This window comes from Dromaius novaehollandiae, chromosome 2 (assembly GCF_036370855.1).
Source record: "Dromaius novaehollandiae isolate bDroNov1 chromosome 2, bDroNov1.hap1, whole genome shotgun sequence".
Taxonomy (NCBI): domain Eukaryota; kingdom Metazoa; phylum Chordata; class Aves; order Casuariiformes; family Dromaiidae; genus Dromaius; species Dromaius novaehollandiae.
In genome coordinates, this window is record NC_088099.1 from 149,202,484 (window position 1) to 149,216,919 (window position 14,436).

At 34.4% G+C, this 14,436-nt stretch overlaps 1 protein-coding gene across 2 annotated transcripts in view; it reads left to right on the top strand.

The window, feature by feature from the left end:
* The window catches only part of MMP16 (matrix metallopeptidase 16), a 190,955-nt gene that overhangs the window by 89,121 nt on the left and 87,398 nt on the right, over positions 1-14,436 (top strand). For both annotated transcript variants that reach the window (XM_026099840.2, XM_064507778.1), the window contains one exon: positions 7,665-7,787. In XM_026099840.2, the coding sequence (XP_025955625.2) occupies positions 7,665-7,787 (123 nt within the window). The remainder of the gene's footprint in view (positions 1-7,664; positions 7,788-14,436) is intronic.

The window sequence follows — 14,436 nt, forward strand, 5'->3', positions numbered from 1 at the left end:
TAAAATGTTTCTTTTTCTTGTCTTTTTTTCTTCTTGTGCTCTATTTCACCATAGCTGGTAGTCATATTTCTGCTGCTTGCTTTTGGACATGTGATTCTAAAGAAAGTGTTTTAGGGTTAACTGAAGAAGGAGCCAAAAGGTTAACAATGCAGAAGTGGCCAAATTTATTCAAAATTGGCAGGAAAGGGAATTAACAAAATGTATCACAATGGAAAGAGTCTTCTCTTACTGGAAAATCTTTAGTGTAAATTCCCTTATCCTCATTGCAAAAAATTTTAACATGCTCCACTGGCCCATTCATTTAATGGTTTCCAGTAACAAAAGCACAGGTGTGATCATTTTAATGTGCAGTAAAATCAAATGAGTTTTGCATGCCCTTTGCAAGCCTGAAGTCGTGTAAGGTAGGCAGCATCTGATTTTACTGACAGGCCAAACATAGATTAAGTCAAACTTTGTGCAATAGAATGATTAAAAGATATGTCCAAATACCTACATACTATGCCACTAGAAATATGCCAGGAAGATGAAAAAAGAAAGATTACTAGAGCACAATTTAAAAAGCTTATCTGGGCCTAAGATTTGAAGCACTCATTGGACTTTTTCTAGTTAAAATGCAAAAAAGGTTATATCTTGTGATTTTAGAAGGCAGTTACTTTGCTTGAACAGCAAATGATAACAAAATAACACTGTGGTTACAGTTATGACATTTACTATATTGAATTATATTTCTACTACTTCTTTAATATTAGCAGACAGAAAACACTTTTGGGGAAGAAATTTCTCTTTTGTTTCCGACTTTTCAGCCCCACTCCAATGTGTCATCTGTTCTATTCTTTCCTGGTAAAGTAGCTGACATGAATGATTTTTCAATCATTTATGGTTTGGGGAAGAGACTACCTAAAGTGCTGGCAGGATTGGAAAAATCATTTTATTCCACTGGCACATGCATTATTGCATTGAAAAGCAATAAAGCAAAGCAGATTTTAGGTCTGCCCTAAGGGGAGGTGAGCTGGTCACATCCCTCAGTTTAGGAATTTAAAGGTCCTTAGAACATGCAGTGCGATAGCAGTAGACTCAAAAAATGCCTTGTGAGAGCGCCATGGTCAAAAGCATGTTTGCGATCCAGGCTGCAGGCTGCAGAGTAGAGACTAGGCTCTTCACACAGCTTCAGTGATTGATCCTTGAGGGGAGACTGCAACTACACCAGTTACTAGGAGCCTTTTAAAAACACATTAATGGACGCTTTGGAAGACGCACTCTATTTCACTAAAAGGAAAATAATCTGTTCACAGTTAGCAGTACAGAGAGGACAGAGAGTGGAAACCAAAGGAAAAGTGGAGACTGCCTCTTACTTTAGTGCATCAGGTGGCAAATTGAAAAAAAGAAAGAAAGAAAGAAAGAAAGAAAGCTTTAACTACAAAGGGAAGTATTTTATAGTGGCTAAATTGGGCATGTTGGCCAGCATGCCAGCAAGGTTGTTTTCATTTCGCCTTTTATGTAAAAGACAGAGGAATCTACCTACACAGCAGTTCAAACTCTTCATTTTGCATTCTAGTATATACTGAATCTTCCGAACCTTTTGATTCATGATTTTCTGCTGCACAGAAAGACATATTAAAGCATGAGAATTTTTCGTTATGTGTAATTCATGCTGGATGAATTCCACATTTGCTTACACATTTGGAGTTGTATTGACTTCAGTCAAGTGAACTTCAGCAGAACTGACTCCTTAAAGACTTGTCACATTTGCATTGATGGTGAGAAAAAATAAACTCTTTAGATTAATATGTGGCCTCAAGTTACCATCAGTTTAGACCACTGAGTATCCCTGGCAGATGTAGCTATATAATAAAGGATAGATTTTTTTTTAATTGTTCAGTTCTGGCAGTATTTTGTAAACATTTAAAATCATTTTCTCTTTTCATCTATGAGAAGAGTAATATACTCTCTTTTGGCCAGAAATATGTGGCAACTTACCATTTGTTTCTCTGTGATTAATAAATGCTATAATCACATATAATGCTCGGATTACAAAATAAAGACTGCAGCAGGAACCTCATAGAAACAGTATGTTCTCATCTTGTTGCATGGGGATTTACCTGCTTCTCTAGCATGTTTTGAGATGAGATTACTGTGTTCCTCTTAGTCTTCAGAAGGACAAATAATTAAAAGAAGTTATTGTAGCAACTTGATAGGAACCTACTTGGGGAATATTAGCAGAGAAATAATGTCCTATAGCATCATCATCAAAAGTCTCCTGAGGGGATTTTATTGTTGTGAGAAACAGATAACCCCCCAAAGAGTATTTTGGCATGCAAAAATATGAGCGGTGTTCATCTTCCCCCTACTCCTCATTATTTACTTGTGTTTCTTTTTTTTTTTTAATTTATTTCCCAAGTGGCTTGAAAAGCCTGATGCACGTGTATTGCTAGGGATAAGGAAGAGCGAGTAGTAAAAGGAGGCATCAGAATGGTGTGAAGGTATAAGAGACATTGTAAATAGAAGTATCATTACAATGGCAAACCAAATGAAAATACTGTCTGACATTTGAATTGGATGCCACGGTATTTTATGTGATTCATTTCTGTATTACCAAACTCAGTCAATGGCTAATTAAAATAAGAGGCTTTCGAAAATGGGCCCACTGTTGGTTTTCTATTCTTTCACATTCCTAAACAAACATACTAAGCGGAAAAGAGTAGTTGTTGTCTTTTCTTAAAACTACTATGTAATTATGCCAAAAATGTCTGCATTTCAAAAAGGTGTTTTCTAATGAAAGAGGGTACATTACAAACTTCTTGGTTTATGAATAGAATGGTAGTGTATAAAGTTGCTGAATAAATCTATGCAGTAGTATCAGAACATTCACTTTATGTTATCCTTTTAAAATAAATGGCAAATTGCCATTTAATGCTCAGGTGGGCTTCTCTACAAATTTACTTCAGGGTTTATAATTAAAATGTAGTCATATTCTTTCTGTGTCATCCCTGCTGCTTACATATTAATTATCAGGCACAGCATAAGAGTAAGCAGTAAATATTAAGCTATTAAAACAAACTCAGCAGTCTGTTTTAATGATAAATGTTGTTTTCATACAAAAGCTATCCAAGAGGTCTTGTTTCATCAGCTTACTTCCAGTGAGGAGCCTTGCAGAGAAATCATCCTCAACAAGAGGGTTGAAATATAGTATCTTACATCATTCTTCTTTGACTACTTCCTAGTAATTAGAGGAGTGTCAATAAAGTCCTAGAAGTGAGAGTACAGTAGAGACAGTAAAGAAGTTCGGAAAGCATGTCTCTCTCTCCTCACAAGAACTTCTAGCATGAGACCACGGAAATCAATGAAAACCATGGAGACCTTTGTGATAAAAGATGGAAAATGAGAGAAACCAGGGGAAAGCCTTGCTACTGCAAGGCTTTAAAATTCCTTTAATAAATGTCTATAGTTTTTCCAGTCACTAAGTCAAGTTAGATCTTTGGCACTCTCCTTTTTTTTTTATTTTCCTATTTTAACAGCTGAATTTGCTTCTTCTTGAAAAATGGTTTGTTTGTTTTTTTAATATTATAGAACCTATGCAACAGCGAGAACACTTTTGATTAGGGCTAAAGAGAAAAAAAAATGCAAGGATTAACCAAAGTGGGTTTCTTTAATGATTTGATTCACTTACAAACAAAATGCGACTTTTTCACATTTCTTCCTGAAGGTTTAAGAAAGGAGAGAGAGAAAGAGATTCTTCCTCTTATCCCCCAGATATCCAAGTATGTTTAGAAAATGGACTCAGGTTGTGAGAAGTTCAGGTTCAGCTCTCTCTCCACTGGAGGAGTGTTACAGTTTTGCTGCATATTTTTATTTTAATCTTTTCAGATTTTTTGTGAGTCTAAACTGTTTTAATTCTCTTGACATATATATGTCCTCAAGATTTAAACTAATGGAGCTAAGAGAAGAATTTGATGTGACACAGTCTACAGATAGAGTACATTAGTCACAATTAAGCCTCTTTATTGAGTACTGATAAAATATTAATTTATAGGGGCTGCTGCAAAGATTTCCACAGGTTCACAAACAAATAGAAAGGATGAAAGAGAGGCAAAGTCACCACCAGTATGCACCTGTTTTTATAAAAAAAATTATTTAGAAAAATTTAATTAAAATCCAACAAGCGATCAAAAACATGGAACACCTTGATCATATTACGTTAAAAGTAGCTGTAAGTGGGAGAAAATCGAAATGAATTTTATTTTTGACAATTCTATCACAGATAGAAGAGGGCATTGCACAGTATTCACAAATGTCATGAGCATTAATAATTACTTCTGATAGAATTGTTCCCCTCCAGTCAGAGTAAGAATAGTTACTGTTTACAAAACTATTTTTTAAATTAAAAACAAATGAAAAAGGATTTTTTTGTGGCAGAAATTGTTGACGTTTTGTCTCATTTTTGGTGCTAGAAAAGACTGGGCTCCGATATTGACTGTTTAATAATGTATTTACAACTTTGTATGACCAACTTAGCTAAGATCTAGGTGATAGATTTGATGACATTCCAACTCTTCATGTTCATTAAATGGAATGAATTCCATCTTTCCTGAATTTTTACACAAAGATGATTTGCTGAAAGCTAGGGAGCCATTTGTGATGCACAAAGTTTTCCATTTGATTTGCGTTGGGATTTTTATTGTGCATGAGCCACAGAACGAGCCACCCTGTAACCGTAAGAAGAGCAATGGGTCAGACAGCGTGAAAATATAGAACATCCTCTGCCCGCTCAAACTATAAAGAAGCATAATGTTCTTGACAGGCACATACTGCTTCAGAACCGAGGCAAGAATAAACTGCATTTCCTTAAATTTCATAAAAAGTTATTTTGGGCTATGTTTTGTTTTGTTAAAAAATGAATGTTTAGTACTTGGTAAGATGATAAAGTGTTGAATTTCGAATCCCTGCTACCTGCTGGTCTTGTCTTTTTGTATTAGATTTTTCTCTGAAGCATAAGACCTTTTATAATGCTAACTGTATTTTCTGTAAGAGTGTTGAACCTTTGACATAGCTGGAGAGCTTATTTCAATAACGGCTTTGAAGACTGACTTTTAAATTCACAACTTTGAATATTTACACTTCTTATCTGCCCTGGCTCTGCCAGGTGAGCAAACCCTGTTATTAAGATAGGTCTCCATCAGTTAAGTTGACTAATTTTTTTTTGCCTTCTGACCTGATTCAATTGCTTTAAAGTCATTGCCCTTAAAATAATATAATTAGAAGTGATATATTATATTATATGTATTATGCCAGACCCTAACATTTTTGTGCAGTTTCTAACAAAATCTAATAGTTTTTTGGGTTTTTTTGTTTTTTGCCTTACTCCTTGCTTCTTTCTTTTGATGTAGTGATATCACCTTAAGGTGAGAAAACTTGTCTTTTGTTGCATATATGTCTTTTTCCTGCAGTGTGTATGTACGGTTTCAACAACATAATGTGAATATACCCAATCATTAAAGTGCTTGTTAAGTGCATGCTGATTTAACATTCACTGAGAAAAAGTATTACTGACAACATAAGCCTACAAGTTTTCTGAGGTCTGAGCCAATTTTTAATCTCATTTGCTGAAGGTAAATATGATGAATTCATATGGAAGAATGGAACTGCCCTTTAGTCTGTAACTAAGATCTGCCTTTTAACTCCATTATTAAAGCAAATTTATCTTGGCAATAATGACATATCCCAGAAATCAAGTCACTGACATCTACTTTGCTGAATCAACACTTGCCCACAGGCTGGTCAGCTGAACTCATACTTAGTCATTTAAAAATAATCTGCTATAAAACCATAGCTACGGCATTTACCAAGTGTTAGAAGCCTGACTGTACTTACATACCTCTTCATACTGATTTATGAAAATGAGCGTGGCTGGCTTTGACTGGAAGTCCGTATTCCATTAGCCTCTCTCTAAAAATTCGTTCAGTATGCAGTATGCCTTGCCCTGTATTGGTAGTTATAAAACTTAGAATGCACATTTCAGTCCTTGGGTACGGCACTGAACAATTTTCATCTTTGTTACTCTAAAAACTTTATTTACTGTCTGTCAGGATCTGTTTTCTTTAACAAATCAATGATTTCATTTGGTTATGTTTTATATATATAAAATAGTCCTTTGCACTGTGAATATTCCTTGTTTCCTTCTGGACAAAACAACATATTTTTCTTCATCTTGATTATATTGATCAAAGAATACCTGTAGGAAAGATGAAAGATGGTTGGTTGGTTCTTTGTTTTTGTTGCCGTTGTTGCATCTTCTTTACCTGTGCATGTTTTAAAAGTAGTCTAAATTTTAATTAGATGACATTTCAAATTAATTTTCTGCCATCCAGTCATAAATACATACAGCTGCTAGATATATACATTTATGATATGGTGGCTCAATACCAGTGTAATGGTCAGAAATTCATTCATGCAAGTCAGAATATAGGGTATGAATACTGTTGCAGTAAATAACATTGGAAAGTGCAGAGAAAAATACAGCTTTTGCATTAATACGTATCTGGCATGATAAAAGTCAAGTCAATGAACTGAAGAAGTAACACAGGAGTTATGTCTTTTACTTACATGACAAACATCTTTAGTCTTACTATCTTCCTGACAGCAATGGATAATTGTTCTGCAACTATCCGTCTTTCTTATATAATAAGGATTTCAGCTGAATTTTGGTACATTCACTCAAAATAAATAGCCCCTTACACTTCAACTGAGAAACTCTTCACTCAGTGATATGGACATTGAACTTGTGCTTTGGAATTAGGTATCATCCTAACTTTGACATATTTGGAATACTGACAAATTTGAAATATTTCACATATTGGATTACAACAAAAAATTAAAGGCCATTGTAAAAATTAAAGACTTCTCTGGAAAGCCAGGTGCTGCTGCAATGTCCATTTTTTGTTGAGGATTTAGACCTTTTCAATTTGATTCTATGCAATGCATTAAATATTCTTAGGCAGAATTCTTGAGTTAGATAACTCCATTCAGAGCTTACAGTTGTGATTAGAGCTGATACTTTTCATTGTATTGAAAGATAGTAAGACAGTAAAAGCATTTAATGAAGAGATTAATAGTATTATAATATTAGCATTCTCAATATTTTGAATTAAAAAAATATTTTCTGTCAGATGACTGGGCTATCTAATTAAAATAACTTGAGGCTTGTTTAAATATAATGACAATGAAACAACAAAGAAGAATCGCAGGATGAAAAAACAAAATTCAGGACCTAGTGATTTGAGTAAGTCTTCTTATATATTTTTTTAACTTCACCTTCAGTAGGTAAGCCAGTAATACAGATCATAATTACCTTGAAAGAATCAGAATAAATTATGAATGCTTAAAGACTTGTCCAGTTGTGAAGTCTTTGTTCAGAGTTTGTAGCAGTAGAAAACTAGGACAAGTAACAGCAAATGAATTTGTTTCTGAGTGTCATGGGAGGCAATGAAACTCCACAAAATATGCATCCAAAGCCTGTGACAAGATGGCTGTTCCTAGTCATTATTGTGTGTAAGCACAAATTTGATACTAGTGTAAATTCCAAAAAATGCTGATATTCTTCTTATTTGAGTACAGTGGTATGATTTGTCTTCCATGTTGCTTTAACTATGTGGTACTGGTTTTTGCAGCTGGATGAAGAAGCCTCGATGTGGTGTTCCTGACCAAACAAGAGGTAGCTCCAAATTTAACATTCGTCGGAAACGATATGCATTAACAGGACAGAAGTGGCAACACAAACATATCACTTACAGGTACCAAAAATATTAATATAGCTTTATAACTCAGTGGTATGGTTATAACTCAGTCGTAGCACTGAGTATTTATTAAAAGTAAATATAAATTTTTGAAATATTTGTCATCATTTCAAAAAGTTTTCTATTAATGTGTGGTATAAAAATACAAATTTGAATAACTCTGGCATATGTACTTATATATTACATAAGAAGCAAATGATTGTATTGGATTGAAATTGCATATGTTTAGTAAACACTAAGTTCTTTGAAACTTTCAGCATCAAATTAACCCGCAATATGTTCTTAACCCTACCTTTCAACCCTCCTGGTAGTGGTATGGTAGGGAACATTGCTCTGAAAGTAGTAGTGTACTGAAACTGAGGTCTCTACTTTAAATATGTAAAATAGACCATTGAAGGGAGTCACGCTCTGCAAAATGCAGGTGCCTACAGGTCTATTTCAACGTACAAATGAGTTTGATTGATTGCCATTGGTGAGTCACTGACCCGACCATTGCCTGCCTACATGATGATGGGCATAGGGACATGTAGGGGGCTGAACGCCTGTTATTGCTGGCAATTCTGGCATAAGTCTGGCATGTAGTTTACATGGTGTGTCGCCTACTCTGTCAAAACTGATTTTTCCCTGTACTGTTCTTCATACCACAATGCAGAGATAATTTTATTAGTTACTCTATATCAATGCTATCACTGATGTTTTAAGGAGTTTTTTTTTTTTTTTAAAGACCTTGAACATGCCTTACTGTTAATGCAGGTGTGGTACATAGTTGGTCAGAATAAGAATGTCCACTTACAGCATTTTACTTTTATCTGCATTTTACTTTTATCTGCATTTTAAAATTTAAATATCACGTATGTGCATAAGTGTGACTACGCATGCAAAGGTATGTTCAGATATATGTGTATTTCCTCCCTTATTTGTATGGAGTCTGATTCTCTACATCAAAAAACAGTGTAAATCTGACCACTTGTATATTTTCATGTACTGTCACCCAAGGCATTAGTCATAATATTAAATGAGAGTGCCAAGTATTAAGCCTAATCTAAGCCTAAGCAACTAATCTTTCTCACTTTGAAGAATTTATAGACATTCTTTACTTCATGCCTTCCTTCTTGCAAAATGTTTGTTCTTTCACTGTGACAAGACCTCCAATTGACCGGAGCTTTGAGGTGAATCAGCCTATAAATTTTCTGTAGCAGTCTACAGACCAAAAGGTATTTCAACTACAAAAGCCAAATTTTATTAGAGTAAACAATACAGTATTAAACTTTCAGCATATGGAAAATTGAAAGCGACAAAGGATAAAAAAAAAAAAAAATCTTACATACTTCTCCCCACCTGCTTTGTCCTTCCCAGTGGTTACTTGCTTACAGGCTTAATTCCAGTTAACTGAATGACTTCTTAAGTTGCTTTATTACACAAACTTTTGGTCATATCTCTGGTATTGCATGTCTACTCCATTTTTCTCAGTACCACTTCTCAGTCTCTTAATAACCTTTAGGTATCCAGCTCCATTCTGTGCCTTCCTGTCTAGTCAGACCTAGTAGTCTGAACCACCCCCATCCCAAGCAAGCTTAGTAATTCCCCCCCAAAAAGAACAATTTCTCCCTCACTTCAGTGTCTGCCACCTCACCCACATCTCAAAAGAACATAACAGAAGCATAGAACAAACAACAAAGCAGATGCCATCCATCACAATCATCTTATCATAGGACCGCACTCGCCCACTTTTCTGAACTAGAAGGATAATAGCAGCAAATTGTATTTCATGGGCATTACCATTATGTTAAGAGGAAACCAACAAAGCTGAGCAGAACGTGGACCTCAACAGCAGTGATTTTTTTTTTCCCTAAAATATTTGGTGATATTTTGCCATTGATTTTAATTGGATCAGAGTGAGGGTAACAGGAAATACTTTTCAAATTAGCTTCTTAGTTGCTAATTAATAAAATACTTAATATAATGCTGTAAATATATAAACTTTTGATGGGCTCTTTGACATCCACACATGTTGGTTTATTCATCGTATACATCACTTTTCTACACATGCAATTCCATGGCTGAGAGGAATCCTTGGATCAAAAGGTAGATTTACCATTTACTTACAGTCTGGCTACTTGGTCCTAGAGTATGTCATCAGATGTTGTATTTAAATGAAATATTTATCACTTTAAGCAAAATATCAAGATATTACTAATGGTAAAACAGAATAGAGATCACATATACATTTTAAACTATGTCTACTTTATACATTTTACTGTAGTATTTTCTGTCTGTCGCTGTTATTTTGTTCCCAAGAATTGCTCCTGGCACCTGTTAAATGTAAATGCATCAATGTTTCTCAGAATATTTTTCCTCTTGCTTTGTCCCTTTAATCATGAATAAGAGGATCAAAACAGATACACATGCATCTTATTTAAGAAATAGGACTTTCATCCTATTTTTTTTAAATTTCCATATTTTCAAATTGCATTTTTTAAAGTTGAAAGAGTTTCACAAGATTTCAAGATGCAGCTTCACACAAATGATTTACCATGATCATTTATAATGATAATTATGTGCTTTTTGGCCACATATTGCATTTTTTACTTTGATAATAATTACTCCTAGAAAGCAGTGTGCAGACAATATCAACTGGATACAAATTTCCAGTGTTTGGAATGTTAATATAGTGTTTTATGAGTAACTCTGCATAGAGTATGGTGTTACATTAGTTATACCTTATCTCCTTCAGAGAATGTAGCTTTTCACTTCTATGAATTGGTGAATAGGGTGGTTGTTAGAAGTTCTGTTTCTAATGAAGTTACATGGCAATTTTACTTGCTATATATTCTGCTGTGCACAGTTCATGCCTGTATACCTTGTAAGCATGATTACTTGTACTTACGCCTTATATTAATATGACTTTCACCAAGAGAGAAGCAGAAACTGATCAGGGAATGATATTTTTGGAGACTTTTTGCTAGCTAGAGGAGTATAGGAGTAAAGGAGAACATCTAGAGTATATGAAAATTATAGCTCCTCTGCAGGACAAACTAGAAGGATCTTTATGAAACCGTCTTGATGCTCCCTTCATGTTTCAGACTGTATCAGGCTACACAACAATCTCTGGCTGAATAATATATAGTCGGAGAGGAGATCTATGGAACCTATTAAGGGATTGTTTACTTTTTTTTTTTTAAGGAGATGTTTACAAAGACATTTATGAGTCACTCTCAAAAAATAACCACCTTCTCTTTTGCTAGGGAAGTAAATCATTCAATTTTTTAAAGAAGGAGCAGGAATGTGAGTCAATAATAATAAAGCAATCAGCTTTGTAAAATAGAATGTGAATGCTATATGCTTTTGTTTTAGAAAGAGAATTGTTGAGTGTAAAGTCTGCCTCATCAAAAGTCTGGGCATACTATTCTTAATTTTAACTCTAGCCCTAAGAGTCAGTCATTGATCAACTTTCAGATTATTCAGTCTGCAGAACAGCTTCACAAATAAAACTGGAGAGTGTTTTCTGTAAAGCCAATCTTTGTCTTGAACTAAGCCCATTGCTAAAAGCTTATAATGTTTTAAAATAAAATAATAGTTTAAAAGCTATCCTGCACCTCTATTTTGCTGCTTTAAGGGAAAAAAATCATTTTTCAGCAATATGCAATGTTCATTTAATTTTTAGGGTAAACTTAACTGTAGATGGTCAAGGTCTTCATCCCAAACCAATTAGAATTAATTGAATCTTTTTCTTGACTTCTGTGGGCACTGGGTCAAGCACTAGATTAATGTCTCCTTCCTTTCTGAACCACCTGGATACATCCTTGACTTCAGAGCAATGGAAGAGGAAAAACTGGGACATGTTTAACTCTATGCTTTCCAGTTAGATTAATTAATACTAGTTGGGAGCTCCAGTATGCAATGAAAGGTCCTATTTGGCTTGTTAACAATAGACTACATCATTTCTATGGTCTTAGTGACCCACAGTGTGTGGAATATGAAAAGATCATTTTCCCTGGATGTTTTAAAGACACCTTGAAAAGTAAGAAAATACTGAATTAAGAAAATACTTAGACTGACACTTTGTTGATTCAAAGCAGCAACAAATTGGATTTTTTAAAAAATATTGTAAAAGTGCTACCATGGAGGAATACTTAGGGAAAATTTGCTAAATTGAGGAATTACACAGTTTAGTGATCATAGCTGCTACAGTCAGTTTATGCTGAATTTCCATGGCAATAGTTTGTACTTGAATGAAAGAGGCCTTCTCTGCCAATCCTGAAATGATGGCTTAAGCTTTGCATTACGATGACATGCACTTTGCATTATTTTTGAAAGATATGTCAATATTTCAGCCTCAAGACACAAGACTATTCTCTTTCATGAAAAATGAAAAGCAGAAATAAGGGGAAATAATGAATGTCTAATTTTTCAGAGATGCTGAGAGAATTCTAACTTCAACCAATTTATGAATAACTGAAACCTCTGAAAACCATTCTTCAATATGGAATCAATATTCCACGTTTTAATTCAGTTGTACTGATTTATAGCTAAGTAACATATTTTGAAACATGCTAGAAGCAATTACAGGACTGGGCTACACCTCATTACCATTTGCTTTCCATATGGACACATGAGGCCTATGAGACATTAAGCTAGCAGAAATACCTATGTGCTTGCTAAAGACTCTAGAGTCTTACCCTACTTTAAAGTCAGGAATAAATTTTCAAGTTAATAGGTCCTCTATATCACAGAGAACATGGTAGCATAGGAAATGCACTGAGAAATGATATCTCTGTATGTGGAAAACATTCTGAGTGGCATGAAGAAGTGTTTAGGGTTCTCTTCAGGCAAGTGCTTTCAGAATGACCCTCTTATGAGTTCTTATCATTCCTACTTACACGTTTTGCTAGAGCTCTGATGATCTGCTGCAGCTGTAAACTCCAGAAAAATAGGGATTTATACTAGAGATACTAATTGTTTTCTGCTACAAAGTTCTGATAAACTGTTAGACTACCATAGGGTTTCAACCCCTAAGAACTAACAGAACAGAGATGATGTCAGGGATTCCTGATAACAAGTATTAGCTTTCAGTAGTAAGCATGGGTGTAGAATGAGATCTTTAACTATGGATCTGAAAAGCACTCTTATGCCATTTTAGCTGCATCTCCTGAAAGCTTTTTATCAGAATACCATAAAAATTGCACTTCTGGTCAACCTTATGATACTTGGGAAAGTTTCCTCTGTCCACCTAATTTTCTCTAATGCTGTGATAGGTACTGTTTAGGAATCTGAATAAAATTGAGTACTTCAGGTCCTTGAGTGCTGATTTAAGCATATTTCCCCCTTCGTTAAAGCTTGGTGCTTTCCCAAAATGTAATTTAATAAGAGTGATGCTTTTCTTTTTCTAAAGAACAATATTTGCAGTGTTAGTGATGCTTTCCTTTTTTTAAAGAACAATATTTACAGTGTTATATGCCTCAGCATTTCTAACCCCTGGATGGCAGAAGGGCATGTAAAATATACCTAATAAAAGGTGATTAAATTACATCATGCTGATTCTAAACTTTATGCAATGAAAAAAAGTCCAGATAACTGCATTTGTGAGAGAGGATCCCTGCTTAACAGACAATTACGCTGATTGGCTACACTCTTCCATAGTATAATTAATAAAAAAATGTTCTTCACCATAGGTATTTTTAGTGTCAACTTTTTTCATTTAAAATTTACCTTCACTGTAGCGTATCAGTTCTTTTTTCTTTAACAATTACCTACTTCAGCAATCTTGAAATAATAGCATATTTGAGCATCGATATGTTATTGTTTCGAAGTTCTTGTCTTGCATTTTATGTGTTTTAAATTAAATAGGATGCTATGACATTGGGATCCTTAGAACATATTATCTGTAAAAATTCACTTTCTGTGAAGTATTTTTGCTTTTGTGTCTTGGAAATCCCATCTTTGTCACTTTTCAGCTCCTTTTAATGAATTACAGAGAGAATATTATCCCTGAAACAGAAGAGGCAAGAGAATTATAGTTTCTGTCCAACACGGCAACAGTAGGCTGACTTTTAATGTGGCCATAGAAGAAGAAAATCAAAAGCAATATCTCTGACTTGGGTTTAATCAGCTGGAGCAGTAGCTGTATGAACAAAGAGCACATTTTACATGAAAAAAGTTTATAGGTTACAGCTGCAAAGAGTTAGCAAAATGAGACTAGGAAGAAGTTTAAGCTAAGACAGCCCAAACCAGTGAGAAATTAATGAAGTAACTTTGTGGGAGGTATCTCTAGGGAAATGGTGGCACAAAATGAAATATACCTTTGACCAGAGGTAATGCATTCATTTCAATAAAAGTAACAGTGAGACAAAAAAAAAAAAAAAAAAAAAAAAAAAAAAAAAAAAGGAAAAACTTCAGTTCAGTTCAGTTTAGTTTTGATTGACAGCAATGGCAATGGGAAGGTAAGGTTTTAACACGCTATTCAGATTTAAGCTGTGTTTCATTTCATTTTATCTTAACCATCTCATATGAAGTATAGATCTAGAATTCACTGATTACTTCAGCTAGATTGCTGACTTTTTACCCATTCAGTTGAATTTTCTGCTCTTTTATCTTCTGTGTCCTTTCTTTGTTTAGAAGAGGCATTCTCATTTGTGACTTTTCTCCA